The sequence below is a fragment of the Ovis canadensis genome, chromosome 14, assembly GCF_042477335.2.
Source record: "Ovis canadensis isolate MfBH-ARS-UI-01 breed Bighorn chromosome 14, ARS-UI_OviCan_v2, whole genome shotgun sequence".
Classification (NCBI taxonomy): domain Eukaryota; kingdom Metazoa; phylum Chordata; class Mammalia; order Artiodactyla; family Bovidae; genus Ovis; species Ovis canadensis.
The window spans coordinates 58,958,513-58,974,270 of NC_091258.1; the positions used below are offsets into that span (position 1 = coordinate 58,958,513).

At 46.2% G+C, this 15,758-nt stretch overlaps 1 protein-coding gene and 1 long non-coding RNA gene across 11 annotated transcripts in view; both read left to right on the forward strand.

Moving 5' to 3' along the window:
* Positions 1-15,758, forward strand: part of CD22 (CD22 molecule) — a 30,928-nt gene that overhangs the window by 7,812 nt on the left and 7,358 nt on the right. For 2 of the 10 annotated variants that reach the window (XM_069550365.1, XM_069550371.1), the window contains exons 2-4: positions 11,293-11,346; positions 12,029-12,409; positions 14,012-14,305. In XM_069550365.1, the coding sequence (XP_069406466.1) occupies positions 11,293-11,346; positions 12,029-12,409; positions 14,012-14,305 (729 nt within the window). Of the gene's footprint in view, positions 1-9,082; positions 9,199-10,941; positions 11,347-12,028; positions 12,410-14,011; positions 14,306-15,758 lie in introns of those variants that run through there. The other 8 variants (XM_069550369.1, XM_069550374.1, XM_069550366.1 and 5 more) reach the window with 7 other exon arrangements.
* LOC138418827 (uncharacterized) lies at positions 571-8,812 on the forward strand. The gene is made up of 3 exons (XR_011248737.1): positions 571-808; positions 7,209-7,254; positions 7,433-8,812. It is a non-coding gene; the product is annotated as an uncharacterized lncRNA (long non-coding RNA).

Below are 15,758 nucleotides of genomic sequence, written 5' to 3' on the forward strand. Positions count from 1 at the left end.
GACTGGGGATGTATATTCTGGCTCACCAGCTAGGAGTGTCTGCTGGCATAGCTCCAAAATTGCTGATGGTCACAGGAGGAAATTGGTCAGGGAGTTCAAGGGCATTCCCTGATTTCTGGAAGTCAAGGGCTGCACGGAAGAGGCAGGGCTAAGGAATCAGGACTCCTGAGAACGCAGCTCTGGTGCCTTCACATCTTTTCCTCCAAAGAGGTAGGTGGTCTCTGTTTTGGGGTGTCATCTGCCCTGAACAATGAGGACGACAGCACCTTTCTCACAGGGTTAAGTGAGGTCACATATGCGCTGCACTCAGCTGCCTATGACATACGACATGTGATGAGCACCTGGTGAACAGACCTGGGTTCAAATCCCAGTCCTGCCACCTGTCAACTGTGAGCTGTCCCTCAGTTTCCCCTCTAAGGATGGTGCAGACATGGGTGGTTCTGACTTCCTGAGTGTGCTGTGAGCGATCAGGAGCATGCAAAGCACTTTGCACGGTGGTGGGCATGAAATGAGCATCACTGTAAAAGAGTGCTGTCGTTATTGCTGATATTCCCTTGCTCTGCCTGACAGATACTCCATGGTGACATCACTTCACAGATACCTCTGGCTGCTCATCTCTAGCTTGATTTTGATAGAGAGGCTCTCTGAGACCAAATCGTGGTTCCCCGCCAGTGCCCCAGAGATGATGTTCCAGGCAGACCAAGCTCTGGCGTAAGAGTGGGGTCTTTGGCTGTGTCCTGCCTGTGAGCTGGGGCTGTCACCTCATCTCCATGGAGCACTGTTGACCAATTATGATACAATGTATTAAGTGAGTAATAGTTACATAATCACGATAGTAAAAGATGTTATCACTTTTCACAAACAGTAGCCAGACAAAACAATAAAAGAAAATTACAATCTCAAGCTATAATGGGAACATGATTAACCTAACAGTATAAGATATACAAAGTGGAAGTGCGTATGTGCATGTTTTCATCTGCTCAGCCAGTCTTTTGACTAATGCATTTAACCCATTTACATTCAAGGTAATTATCGCCATGCATAATCCTATTACCATTTTCTTAATTGTTTTGGGCTTATATTCTATAGGCAGGGCCTTTTATTCTCTTGGTTTCTACCTAGAGAAGTTCCTTTAGCATTTGTTGTAAAGTTGTTTGGTAATAATGAATTCTTTTAACTTTTGCTTGTCTGGAAAGCTTTCGATTTCTGCATCAGATCTGAGAGTCTTGCTGGGTAGAGTATTCTTGGTTGTAGTTTCTTCCCTTTCATCAGTTTCAATGGGTCATGCCATTCCCTTTTGGTTTGTAGGGTTTCTGCTGAGAAATCAGCTGATAGCCTGATGGGAGTTCCCTTATATGTTGTTTGTCATTTTTCCCTTGTTGCTTTTAATCTTTTATCTCTGTCTTGAATTTTTCTCTCAGTTTGATTACTGTATGCCCTAGTGTGTTCTTCTTTGGGTTTATCCTGCCTGGGACTCTGCACTTCCTTTACGTGGTTGATTATTTCCTTTCCCATGTTAGGGATGTTTTCTGTTATTATCTCTTCAAAGATTTTCTCAGGTCCTTTCTCTCCCTCTTCTCCTTCTGGGACCCCTATCGTGCAAATGTTCATGCCTTTAATGTTGTCCCAGAGGTCCCTTAGGCTGTCTTCATTGCTTTTCATTCTTTTTTCTATATTCTGTTCTGTGGCAGCGATTTCCACCCTCCTGTCCTCCAAGCCATTTATCCATGCTTCTGTCTCAGTTATTCTGCTATGGATTCCTTCTAGAGTTTTATTTGTCTGTTTGTTCCTTAGTTCTTCCAGGTCTTTGGTAAACAATTCTTACATCTTCTCAATCTTTGCCTCCATTCTTTTTCTTAGATCCTGAATCATATGCACGATCATTAATCTGAATTCTTTTTCTGGAAAGTTGCCTGTCTCCACTTCATTTAGTTGTTTTTCTGGAGGTTAGCTTGTCCCTTCATCTGGGACATAAATTCCTGCATTTTCATGCTGATTAACTTGTTGTAATGTGGTTTTGTTTTAGTTGCTGTGGGATTGTGGTTTTTCTTCCTCCTTCTGTCTATCCTCTCATGGAGGAGGCTAAGAGGATTTTAAGAGGCAATGGCACCCCACTTCAGTACTCTTGCCTGGAAAATCCCATGGATGGAGGAGCCCGGTAGGCTGCAGTCCATGGGGTCGCTGATAGTTGGATGCGACTCAGTGACTTCACTTTCACTTTTCACTTTCATGCATTGGAGAAGGAAATGGCAACCCACTCCAGTGTTCTTGCCTGGAGAATCCCAGGGACGGGGGAGCCTGGTGGGCTGCCGTCTATGGGGTTGCACAGAGTCAGACACGACTGAAACAACTTAGCAAGAGGCTTTTATAAGCTTCCTGATGGGAGGGATTGGTGGTGGGGAAAACTGGGTCTTGCTCTGGTGGGCAGGGCCTTGCTCAGTAAAGCTTTAATCCAATTATCTGCTGATAATTGGATTGGGCCCCTTCCCTGGTAGTTTTTGGCCTAAGGTGACCCAGCCCTCCAACTTACCTTGAATCATGAATAAAGCAGTGCCAGAAAAACATCTACTTCTGCTTTATTGATTACACCAAAGCCTTTGCTTGTGTAGATCACAACAATCTGTGCAAAATTCTTTGAGATGGGAATACCAGACCACCTGACCTGCTTCCTGAGAAATCTGTATGCAGGTCAAGAAGCAACAGTTAGAACCAGACATGGAATAACAAAATGGTTCCAAACTGGGAAAGGAGTGCATCAAGGCTGTATATTGTCACCCTGCTTATTTAACTCATATTCAGAGTACATCATGTGAAATGCTGGGCTGGATAAAGCACAAGCTGGAATCAAGATTGCCAGGAGAAATATGAACAAACTCAGATACGCAGATGACACCCTCCTTATGGCAGAAAGTGAAGAGGAACTCTTGAGTGAAGAGCCTCTTGATGAAAGTGAAAGAGGAGAGTGAAAAAGCTGGCTTAAAACTCAACATTCGCAAAACCAAGATCATGGCATCCGGTCCCATCACTTCATGACAAATAGATGGGGAGACAATCGAAACAGTGAGAGACTTTATTTTCTTGGGCTCCAAAATCACTGCAGATGGTGACTGCAGCCATGAAATTAAAAGATGCTTGCTCCTTGGAAGAAAAGCTTTGACCAATCTAGACAGCATACTAAAAAGCAGAGACATTACTTTGCCAACAAAGGTCCATCTAGTCAAGGCTATGGTTTTTCCAGTAGTCATGTATGGCTGTGAGAGTTGGACTATAAAGAAAGCTGAGTGCAGAAGAATTGATGCTTTTAAACTGTGGTGTTGGAGAAGATTCTTGAGAGTCCCTTGGACTGCAAGGATATCCAACCAGTCCATAAGGGAAATCAATCCTGGGTGTTCTTTGGAAGGACTGATGTTGAAACTGAAACTCCAATACTTTGGCCACCTGATGTGAAGGGCTGACTCACTGGAAAAGACCCTGATGCTGGGAAAGATCGAGGGCAGGAGGAGAAGGGGATGACAGAGGATGAGATGGTTGGATGGCATCACCGACTCAATGGACATGAGTTTGGGTAAACTCCGGGAGTTGGTGATGGACAGGGAGGCCTGGCGTGCTGCATTTCATGGGGTCTCAAAGAGTCAGACACTGCTGAGTGACTGAACTGACCTGAACTGAACACCAAAGAATTGATGCTTTTGAACTGTGGTATTGGAGAAGACTCTTGAGAGTCCCTTGGACTGCAAGGAGATCAAAACTGTCAACCCTAAAGGAAATCAGTCCTGAATATTCATTGAAGGACTGATGCTGAAGCTGAAACCCCCATACTTTGGCCACCTGATGCAAAGAACTGACTCATTGGAAAAGACTCTGATGCTGGGAGGGATTGGGGGCAGGAGGAGAAGGGGATGACAGAGGATGAGATGGCTGGATGGCATCACTGACTCAATGGATAAGAGTTTGAACAAGCTGCGGGAGTTGGTGATGGGCAGGGAAGCCTGGCATGCTGCAGTCCATGGGGTCACAAAGAGCTGGACACGGCTGAGTGGCTAAACTGACCCAGCCCTGGGGTCCACGGGCTCTATGGTCTGATTAATGGCAAACTCCAAGTGACTTTACTCTAAAAGGTACCTTCCAAAACAGCTGCTGCTGGTCCCTCTGTCCCTGTGGTAAGCCCCGGCCAACCCAACCCACACCTCCACAGTAGACCTTCCAACACTAGCAGGCAGTTTTGGTTCAGTTTCCTGTGGAGTCACTGCTCCTTTCCTCTGAGTCTTTGTGTTTGCAAGGTTCTATTTGTGCCCTCCAAGACTGAAGTCTCTGTTTCCCCCAGTTCCATGGAAGTCTTGTAATCAAGCCCCACTGGCCTTTAAGGTCAGATCCCTGGAGGTTCCCAGTCCCTTTGTTAGGTCCCCAGGCTGGGAACCCTGACCTGGGGTTCTGAACCTTCAGAACAGTGGGAGAACTTCTTTGGTATTATTGTTCTCCAGTCTGTGGGTCACCCATCTGGGGGGTATGGGATTTGATTTAATCTTGATTGTGCCCTTCCTACTGTCTTGTCATGTCTTGTCTTTGGACATAGGGTGTCTTTTTTCAGTAGGTTCAGCGTCCTCCTGTTGACGGTTGTTCAACAGCTAGTTGTGATTTTGGTGCTCTCGAAGGAGATGAGCATGCATCCTTCTCCGTCCTCTGGAACTGGAAGCCCAAGAAATCTGGACTTGTACTTTAAATTTCAGTTTCTAAATATTCATTATTAATATAAAGAAATGTGACTAATTTTTGTGTTGATCTTGTATTCTGCACCCTTGCTGAATTCACTTATTAATTTTGGAATTTTTTTGTAGGTGCCTTGGGATTTTCTACACAGACCTTTATGTTATCTGTGAATAGATTTTATTGCTTCTTTTCAGATCTATATGCTTCTTATTGCCTTTCTATATCTTATGCTGTCTAGAACTTCCAGAACTATATTGAATAGGAGTAACTGAGAGTGAACATTCTTGCCTTGCTACCAAGCTTGAAGGAGAGAGTATTAACACTGTTAAGAATTAAGTATGTTTTGTAGGTTAGTTGTAGGTAAGCAAGTTGAAATTTTTTTATTCTTAGTTTTCAGAGAGTTTTTATCATAAAAGGGTGATGAATTTTGCCAAATTCTTTTTATTCAACAACTTATATGATCGGGTGAGTTTTCTTCTTTGTCCCATTAATGTGAGATTACATTGACTGATTTTCAAATATTGAACCAGACTTGCATCCCTGGAATAACCCCCACATGGTTATAGTTGTATAATTCTTTTGATATATTGCTGAATTCTATCTGCTAACATTTTGCTAAGGACTTTTGCACCCATTTTCACAAAGAATATTGGTCTGTAGTTTTCTTTTTCATACTATCTTTTCATACTATCAGTTCAGATCAGTTGCTCAGTTGTGTCCGGCTCTTTGTGATCCCATGGACTGCAGCATGCCAGGCTTCTTGTCCATCACCAACTCCTGCAGCTTGTTCAAACTCATGTCCATCGAGTCAGTATTGCCATCGAACCATCTCATCCTCTGTCATCCCCTTTTCCTTCTGCCTTCAATCTTTCCCAGCATCAGAGTCTTTTCTAGTGAGTCAGTTCTTTGCATCAGGTGGCCAAAGTATTGGAGTTTCATCTTCAGCATCAGTCCTTCAATGAATATTCAGGACTGATTTCCTTTAGGGGTGACTGGTTTGATCTCCTTGCAGTCCAAGGGACTCTCAAGAGCCTTCTCCAACATCACAGCTCAAAAGCATCAATTCTTCGGTGCTCAGCTTTCTTTATAGTCCAACTCTCACAGCCATACATGACTACTGGAAAAACCACAGCTTTGACTAGGTGGACATTTGTTGGCAAAGTAATGTCTCTGCTTTTTAGTATGCTGTCTAGATTGGTCAAAGCTTTTCTTCCAAGGAGCAAGCATCTTTTAATTTCATGGCTGCAGTCACCATCTGCAGTGATTTTGGAGCCCAAGAAAATAAAGTCTCTCACTGTTTCGATTGTCTCCCCATCTATTTGTCATGAAGTGATGGGACCGGATGCCATGATCTTGGTTTTGCGAATGTTGAGTTTTAAGCCAGCTTTTTCACTCTCCTCTTTCACTTTCATCAAGAGGCTCTTCACTCAAGAGTTCCTCTTCACTTTCTGCCATAAGGAGGGTGTCATCTGCGTATCTGAGTTTGTTCATATTTCTCCTGGCAATCTTGATTCCAGCTTGTGCTTTATCCAGCCCAGCATTTCACATGATGTACTCTGAATATGAGTTAAATAAGCAGGGTGACAATATACAGCCTTGATGCACTCCTTTCCCAGTTTGGAACCATTTTGTTATTCCATGTCTGGTTCTAACTGTTGCTTCTTGACCTGCATACAGATTTCTCAGGAAGCAGGTCAGGTGGTCTGGTATTCCCATCTCAGAGAATTTTGCACAGTTTGTTATGATCTACACAGGCAAAGGCTTTGGTGTAATCAATAATGCAGAAGTAGATGTTTTTCTGGAATTCTCTTGCTTTTTCTGTTATCCAGTGGATGTTGGCAATTTGATCTCTGGTTCCCCTGCCTTTCTAAAACTAGCTTGAACATCTGGAACTTCTGAAGCCTGACTTGGAGAATGTTGAGCATTGCTTTGCTAGCGTGTGAGATGAGTGCAATTGTGCGGTAGTTTGAACATTCTTTGGCATTGCCCTTCTTTGGGATTGGAATGAAAACTGACCTTTTCCAGTCCTGTGGAGTCCTCTGGGAGGATCCCCGGAGTCTGCGAGGGCCCCACAGAGTCCCAGGAGAGTCTCTGTGTTTTGTATTGTATTTGTCTTTTTTGTTTTGGTTTGGTTTCAGTGTAATACTGGCTTCATAGAATGAGTTGGAAAGCATTCTCTCTACCATTTTCTACAAAATAGATTATGTAGAATTGGTTTTAATTCTTCTTTAAATGATGGATAGAATTCTCCAGTAAAACCATATTGACCTGAATGCTCATTTTGCATGTTTTAAATTACTTTAGTATTTATAGGGCTATTCAAATTATCTGATTCATATTGATTGAGTTGTGGTAGCTTGTACTTTTTGAGGAATTGATCCGTTTACTCTAAGTAGATAAAGTTTTTCATGATGTTTATTATGTTTTTGACATCTGCAGGGTATGTAGAAATATTCTCTGTTTCACTTTCGATATTAACAATTTCTCTCTCTTTTTGTCAGTCTTGCTGGAGATCCATCAATTTTCTTGATCTTTTCAGTGAACCAGGCATTTTATTTCCTCTATTATTTTTCTGTTTTCAATTTCATTGATTTCTGCTTTTATATTTATTATCTCTTTCCTCATGCCGGTTTTAGATTTGTTTTGCTCTTATTTGTCTAGTTTCTAGAGATGGAATCTTATGTTATTGATTTGAGGCTTACTTTTTTTTTTTTTTGGCTTGCAGGAACTTAATTCCCCAACCAGGAATTAAACCCCAGCTCTTTGCAGTGAAAGTACCAAGTCGTAACCACCAGACTACCAGGGAACTCTCAAGACTTACTTTTTTAATGGAATCATTCAGTGCCATAAATTTCTCCCTTGTGTTTTAGCTGTGTCCCACAAAGTGTGATAGGCTCTATTTTCATTTTCTTTCAGTTCAATGTATTATTAAATTTCCCCTGAGATGTTCCCTTTGATCCATAGGCTATTTAGAAGTGTGCTGTTTGGTTTTCAGGTATTTGGGGATGCCTCTGGTTTTTATTTCTAGTTTGATTCCATTGTGGTTAAAGCATATACTGTACGTGATTTCAATTCTTTCACATTTTTTGAGGCTTGTTTTATGGCCCTAAATTTGGTTGATCTTGGTATACATTCTACGCTCCCTTGAAAATAACGTGTATTTTGTTGTTTTAGGGTGGAGTAGTAGTCAGTGAATGTCAGCTAGATACTGTTTGTTGATGATGTTGCTGGTTGATGGTATTGTCCTTTGCTGTTTTTGTCTAGCTCTCCTATCAGTTGTTGAGGATGAGTGTTGAAGTTCCCAACTATAACTGTGGATTGTCTATTCTTTCACTTCTATTGGATTTTGCTTCACACATTCTGTAGCTCTGTTGTTTGGTGCTTACACATTTAGAGTGCTATGTTTTGCTGGATCAACCCTTTCCTTATTGCATAATATCCTTCTCTGTCTGGGATCATTTTCTTTGTTCTGAAATCTACTATGCTGTTGCCGCTTAGAAGGCTTCAGTTGTGTCCAACTCTGTGCGACCCTATGGACTACAACTCACCAGGTTCCTTGGTCCGTGGGATTCTCCAAGCAAGAATACTGGAGTGGCATGCCCTCCTCCAGGGAATCTTCCTGACCCAGGCGTGGAACCTGGGCCTCCTGAATTGCAGGCAGATTCTTTACCACTGAGCCACCTGTATTATAGCCACTCCTATTTTCTGTTTAAAATTGAGATATAATCAACATATAACATTATGTTAGTTTCAGGTGTGGGATGTAATGATTCAATATTTATATCTACTGCAAAACAATCACTACAATAAGTCTGGTTAACATTCATCAGCAGGAATAGCTCCTATTTTTCTTCTTGTGATGAGAGCTTTTAAGATTTACTCTCTTAGAAACTGTCAAATATACAATACAGCAATAGTAACTATAGTCACCATGCTATAACTTACATCCCTAGGATTTATTTATTTATTTTATAACCAGAAATTTGTACCTTTAACCCACTTCTACCCCTTTTGCCCACCCCCTACTCCCTGCCTCTGGCAACCACCAAACTGTTCTTTGTATCTGTGGGTTCATTTTCAGTAAAGATTCCACCTGTAAGTGAGATCATACGGTATTCGTCTTTCTCTGGCTTATTTCACTTAGGGTAATTCCCTCCAGTCCCATCCATGTGGTAGCAAATGGCAAGATACTCTTCTTTCATGGCTGAAGAATATTCCTTTGCGTGCATATTCTTTATCCACACTTCCATTGATGGACACGTAGGTTGCTTCCATGTCTGCAGGGAACATTGAGGTGCCAATACCCTCTCGAGTTAGGGTTGTATTTCCTTCAGAGAAATACCCAGAAGTGGCCTTGCTGTCACAGGGAGCTGGGGCCGGGGGCGTGGCCAAGAAGAGTGAAAATAGGTCACTGGCGACTCCTCTGTGCTTCCCCTTTCACTGTTAGATGCTGCCAGGGTCCCCGAAGAGGGAAGACACATGAGGAAACAGGTAAAAACTATTTCGTTCTTTTTTGCATTAGACAAGCACACATGGAGCAGCCGCTGAAAGCTGGCACAATTCGGGGGCTGGGAGCACAGTGGGGACTCTCTTCCCTTCTCCTGCCAGTAGACAACAGGTGGCAGTCCCCTGTCTTTGAGCATCTTTCTGGCAAGTCATCTGAGAGCAGGAGGGTGCCCTGCCCTCACGGAGTGCCCAGGAGGGGATAGTGGACCCAGGGAGGCCAGCTCCGAGGTCCTGTGAGGCTCTATGCAGGCTGGTGTTGAGCAGAGCACATGTCTGGAGCCTTTGCGCACAGGGCCGACTGTCCCCAGCCTCCCTGCACTGTCCCACCTCAGCAGCCTTCCAATCTCAGGCCTGGGGCCCACACTTTGTGCCCCAGAGACCGCCTGAAGCTCCATGGGGATAAGCATACAGCCCTGCTCTGAGAAGCGCCCCTCTCCCACAGGCCTGGTGTCCTCCAGCGGGTCCCCAATGAGGGTGTGACTGGTGGCTGCTGGCAGAGGGGTACTCTTGCCCAAACCCTGGAGGCTAGTCTTTGCCACGAGGAATGGACGCTGGCCCTGGCCACGGCCCTTGTGGAAACCCAACGGGGGCCCAAAGTGCATCCCTTGGAATACTGACCCTGGGACTAAAGCGTGTAAAATAGTTCCCCTGGCTAAAGAAGCTGGGGTCTTGCGCTGTACTCTAAGCTCCATGCTGGGAAAGGCACAAGGCATATACAGCTGGTTAAAGGGCCTGAAAAGGTCTACGCTGAAGAATTCCATTTCACATTTTTTAATCCAGCTTTTGACCTTAAAGACTTTTTTCTGTGTAATGTGATTAACACCTGCAGAGCTGTACGGTCCCTGCATGGAGTGTCTACCGCATCCATGCCTGGGGCCAGAGCAGCATGACTTCTGGGCCTGGGAACAAGACTCCTTGTTACTTTCAGCCGGCAGCCTAGCTTTCCCCATGCTGGTTGTGGACACCCAACAGTCCTTAGCCTAAGCCACACAACCGGAGGAGATAAACAGCTGGAGCGGCTGGGGGCAGGGGTGCTGATGTGTGGGAACTGTTAGCTGGGCAGGGAGGGGGTGGGAAGGAGACGAAGGTCTGGGCTGAGACAGGAGACACACTCTGTTGGCCTGTCCTGGTGACCTGCCCCCACCCAGGGACAGGCCTGAAGGGTGCAACCATGCAAATTGGGACTTAAATTTAACTCTATGTAAATGTAACTCTGTGTAAAAGTCTAGCGAGTTAGCTGTCCAGCTCATTGTGTGTGTGCACACACACACAGGCAGTGGTTGCACATGGGTGGCCCTTGGATCACCTCTAGCCCACAGACAGGTTTTGTTTGACCAGCATGGTGTTTATTTGTTTTGTTTTGTTTCAAAGCAAGACACGAAATTTTGGCTTCTTGCAGCTTTGAAAACAGTAGAAGATAGGGCAGTACTGGGCCCACATTCCCACCTGACTGGAACTGAGATAGGCATGGCCTTTACTCAAGGCCAGTGTCAATACCTGGTTGATTTGTTTCCTACCGAACCCAGGGTATGGGGCAGGGGGGCGGTGCTCTGAATGGTCCCTTGGACCACATTCTCCTGAGTCCTCTCAGATCCATCTAAATGCTCTCCTGGCATCACGCTTAATGACTGGCTTTAGAGTTGTTGTTGTTGTTGTTTTCCTGGTCTTTAAAATCAGAGTTTGGCCCTGTCTCTTTCCTATGTGAAACCCTTCCCTGGTTGCCCCAAGGTAAGCTCCAAGTCACCTAGGGCCTGACATTTGAGGTGCTCAGCAGTTTGGTGCCACTCAAAGCTTGAGAGCTAGCCAGCAAGTTTATAGAAGTTTGGATGGATGATGGATTGGATGGATGGATGGTTGGAAGCAAGGAAAAAGTGCTAGTCCTACGTGGTGTTGGGCTGATGGGAGAGGCATGGTGTATCCCGAAAAGGCCCATGAGCTTCTGGAATCCCCTATCCTGCTGTGCAACCAGTCACTGTCCTCCGGGGATCAGGGAAAAGGGGTTGGCATATGTGCGCAAGAAGAGCTGTCTGGAAGATGTCAGCGACCAGGTGGCTCAAAGACAAACTCTTCCTGGCCCAGGCTCCTGCCTAGACAGCACCATGCATCTCCTTGGTCCCTCGCTCCTGCTTCTCGGTAAGGATGGCAGTCTCGGTGGGTCCTGGGGTCTGGGCTGATGGTGGAAGCCAGAGGAGGAGGAAAGACAGGGGAAGAGAAGAGTAAATGTGGGGCAGGGTGGGGACAGGCAGTGTGTGTGCGTGTGTGTATATATATATATATGTGTGTGTATATATATATATATATATATATATATGTATATAGATAGATACATATATACATATCTGTGTGTGTGCTTGTGTTTGGGCTTCCAAGGTGGCGTTAGTGGTAAAGAACATGCTTGCCAAGGCAGGAGACATAAGAGTCGCGGGTTCGATCCCTGGGTTGGAAGATGCCCTGGAGGAGGGCATGACAACTCACTCCAGTATTCTTGCCTGGAGGATCCCCATAGACAGAGGAGCCTGGCAGGCTGTAGTCCATAGGGTCTCAAGGAGTCAGACACGACTGAAGCGACTTAGCACGCATGCACGTGCATATCCAGGGGCTCTTCCCAACCTAGGGATTGAATCTGGGTCTCCTGCATCGCAGGCAGATTCTTTACCATCTGAGCCACCAGGGAAGCTCGTGTGTGTGTGTGTGTGTGTGTGTGTATACACACACCTCTCCCTCCCCCTCCCTGTCTCTTCAGGGGAAATTCTTTATTCCTTTGAAAGTTCTGTGTCCCTCACTAATGTTTTCTGTTCACTTTGGTGGGTTCCAGAATACTTGGCTTTCTCTGACTCAACCTGGAAGTTTAAGCATCCTGAGACCCTCTATGCCTGGGATGGAGCCTGCGTCTGGATCCCTTGCACATACAATTTGCTAAAAGGTGGTGGACACACCCTAGATAACCTGACTGTGTACCACAATTTTACGTATGACAAGGAGGCCAAGCACTACAAGGGGACCATCCTCTATAATACGAACCTGAAAGCCAAGGAGCCTACCCCCAGTCAGGAAAGGGTACGGTTCCTGGGAAACAACAGAAACAACTGTACCCTCCTCATCAACCCTGTCAAAGTCAATGACAGCGGCCCTCTGGGGCTGAGGATGACATCAGGGCTTGACAAATGGATGGAGCCTCTAGCCCTCAACATTTCTGGTAAGGCCCTGAGGATGGGTCCCTTTGTCTCAGCAAGGAGGAAGGTGGGGAAACTTCCGACTCCTGGGAACGATCACAAACTGTGCTGCCTGCAGAGGCCAGACGAGGATGCCAGAGAGACCAGGGTGGCACAAGGACCCCGTGGTGCCCATGGCAAACTGGAGTGTGGGCCTTCACCCCTCCTTGAGCAGACTGCCTGCCACTCAGCTCCTGTACATTCTAGAATCTGGCTTCTGGGTTGCCTGATTTTTCCAGAAAACATGGAGATCTGAATTTTCAAGGGAAACCTGCCAATGTGTTAATGTGAGGGATTAATTCTAACTAGCCCTATGCAGCTACCTGACACACGGATAGGGTGTGAACAAAACACAGGTGTGGGGCCCCCACCCCAGGCGGCATGCTCACTCTGTTCCATAGCCTGTGGATTTGGTGGGTGGTTCCATGCAGCCTTATGTTTGGGGTGAGAGATGCCACAATATGAGGATGGCCCAGCCCCGGGGACAGCGGAGACTGGCTGCCCAACAGGCCTCTCCACTAAAGGAGAGTCACCGCTGAGAAGGCAAACACCAGGGCGTGTGACTGAAGCAAGCATAGACTGTAAGACACAGTTCCTAAGGAGGATCAGCTTTCACAAGCCCTTTCAGAGGGTATTTCGGCTGAGCAGAGAAAGGCGGGCCCAGAGACAGAGGTGGACGGAGTGGCCGGGGATTCCTGATGGGTTACTTGGGGGCAGGGTGTCTAAAGTGGGTCCGTCTCTCAGGCTTCCAGCGTGGTCCCTGCTCTTTTTGTTTTTCTTTTTTTAAAAACAGTTTTATTGAGATAAGTCTAATACAACTCACCTACTAAAATTGTTCGGTTCAGTATTTGTTAGTGTGTTTACAGACATGTTCAACCATTACCACAGTCAACTCTAGAACATTTACATCAGCACAGAAAGAACTGCAGCGCCTTCACCTGTCACTCCTGTGACGGCTAATCTGTGTGTAGATATGGCCGGGGCTTCCCTGGTGGCTCAGACAGTAAAGCGTGTGCCTGTAATGCGGGAGACCCGGGTTCAATCCCTGGGTCGGGAAGATTCCGTGGAGAAGGAAATGGCAACCCACTCCAGTATTCTTGCCTGGAGAATTCCATGGATTGAGGAGCCTGGTGGGCTACGGTCCATGGGGTCGCAAAGAGTCAGACACGACTGAGCGACTTCACTTCACAATGGCTGGGCTACAGTAGCCTGGAATATGATCGAACATTGTTTTGGATTTTCTATGAAGATGTTTTTAGATAAGATTAATATTTATTTTATTTATTATTTAAAATTTATTTGTTTAATTGGAGGATAATTACTTTATAATACTGTGATGGTTTTTGCCATACATCAGTATGAATCAGTCACAGGTATACAGGTGTCCCCTCCATCCTGAACCCCGCTTTCACCTGCCTCCCCACCCTATCCACCCAGGTCGTATAAAGAGCATTGCTGTGGGTGCCCTGCTTCACACACCAAACACACACTGGTTATCTATTTTACGCATGGCTGTGTATATGTTTCAGCGCTACTCTTTCAAATCACCCACCCTCTCCTCCCACTGAGTCCCTGCTCTTTTGCAGAGAGGGCTCCTCAGCCCCACATAGAGCTCCGTCAGGAAATCTACGAGGACCAGGAAGTCACTGTCACCTGCTCGCTGAATTTCGCCTGCCATGATTACCAGATCCATTTGCAGTGGTCCCTGGAGGGGTCTGTGACCACCAATACCATCCTCTCCCCTGATATGGTCGCCACCCAGAGCCGCCTCCGTTTCCAGCCCAAGTGGACTCATGATGGCAAGAACCTGACCTGCCAGCTCTGGGACCCCATGAAACAGCGGGTACTCTCGGAGAAAACGGTGTTGCTGGAAGTGAAGCGTGAGTCTCCCCGACGCTCCTGTGGGAGGGACGAGGGTCCTGTCATCTCTTCACCCCCTCAAAGGGGCATGGGGAGCTCAGAGAAGGGTGATGGGTCTGTGGGCACTCGCAGATGGGAATGGTCCAGGCAGAGCTTCAGCACCCGCTGTGTCCTTCCCATCATCAGCGCTGGTGTTTCAGGGCACAGATTCATGTTAGTGTCTGCTTCCCAGGTGGCACTCGTGGTAAAGCAGGAGACATAAGAGATGCAGGTTTGATCCCTGGGTCAGGAAGATCTCCTGCGGGAGGGCATGACAATCCACTCCAGAATTCTTACTTGGAGAATCCCCCTGGACAGAGGAGCCTGACAGGCTACAGTCCATGGGGTCACAAAGAGTTGTACATGACTAAAGCTACTGAGAATGCGTGCACGCCAAACAGAATAAAATAATTTACTCGATCCTCAAGCCATGACATGATTTGGGGATCACCTGGCTAAGGGGTTTTTGTTCCCTTGAGGGGATGGGATGAAGAATTTTTTCACATCATTATTGGAGCCTCATTCATTCATTCAATAAATATTTATTGTGAACCTACTCGGCGCTAAGCTGTATTATGGCTGCCAGGCATAGAGCAGTAAGCAAAGTTCTTGCCTACGTGGCACTAGCATTGCAGTGGGGGATAGGAGAGCAAATAGATAATCAGGGGAATACAGGACATAATTTTAGGTGGTGCTAAGTGTAGTTAAGAAAAAATAGGGACTTCCTTGGTGATCCAGTGGTTAAGACTCTGCCTTGCAATGCAGAGGGCACAGGTTCAGTTTCTAGTCAAGGAGCTAAGATCCCACGTGCTGGAGAGCAACTAAACTCATGTGCCAAAACTAGAAAGCCCATGCTCCACAACTAGAGTTTGTGTGCTGCAACGGAAGGTCCCACATGATGCAACAGTGACCCTGTCCTGCAGCTAAGTCCCAACTCAGCCAAATAAATAGATATTTAAAAAGAGAGAATATAAAAGGAAATCAGGGCTAGGACAGAGAGAGTGAGGGGTGGAGGCTTAACTCAAGCTGAGACTCAGTGAAGGGAGGGACTGAGGCGGGCACACAGTATCTCTGTGAGAAGAGCAACCCGGGGAGAGGGAAGAACAAGTCCAAGACCTTGAGGTAGGAACCTGGCATGTCTGCATCAGAGCAAGGGGCCCTTGACCTTGGCACTATGTCCAAGGGCCCCAATGGTAGGAAAGGAAGGCTGAGAGGGATTGGGACGCTAGATCTCAGGGGCTGCAGGGAGGGCTTTGGGTTTTTCTCTAAGTGTGGAATCCAGCGAACGGCTTCAAGCAGGGGAGTGGCAAGCTCTGATGGACCCTCCTGGGAATGCAGCTGGCTGCTGGCAGAGACCAGAGCTTCGGGGACTGGGCTTAGGGGGAGCAGAGAGATGAGTCGGGAGGCTGTGACAGTCCCCTGGTGCTTGGACCA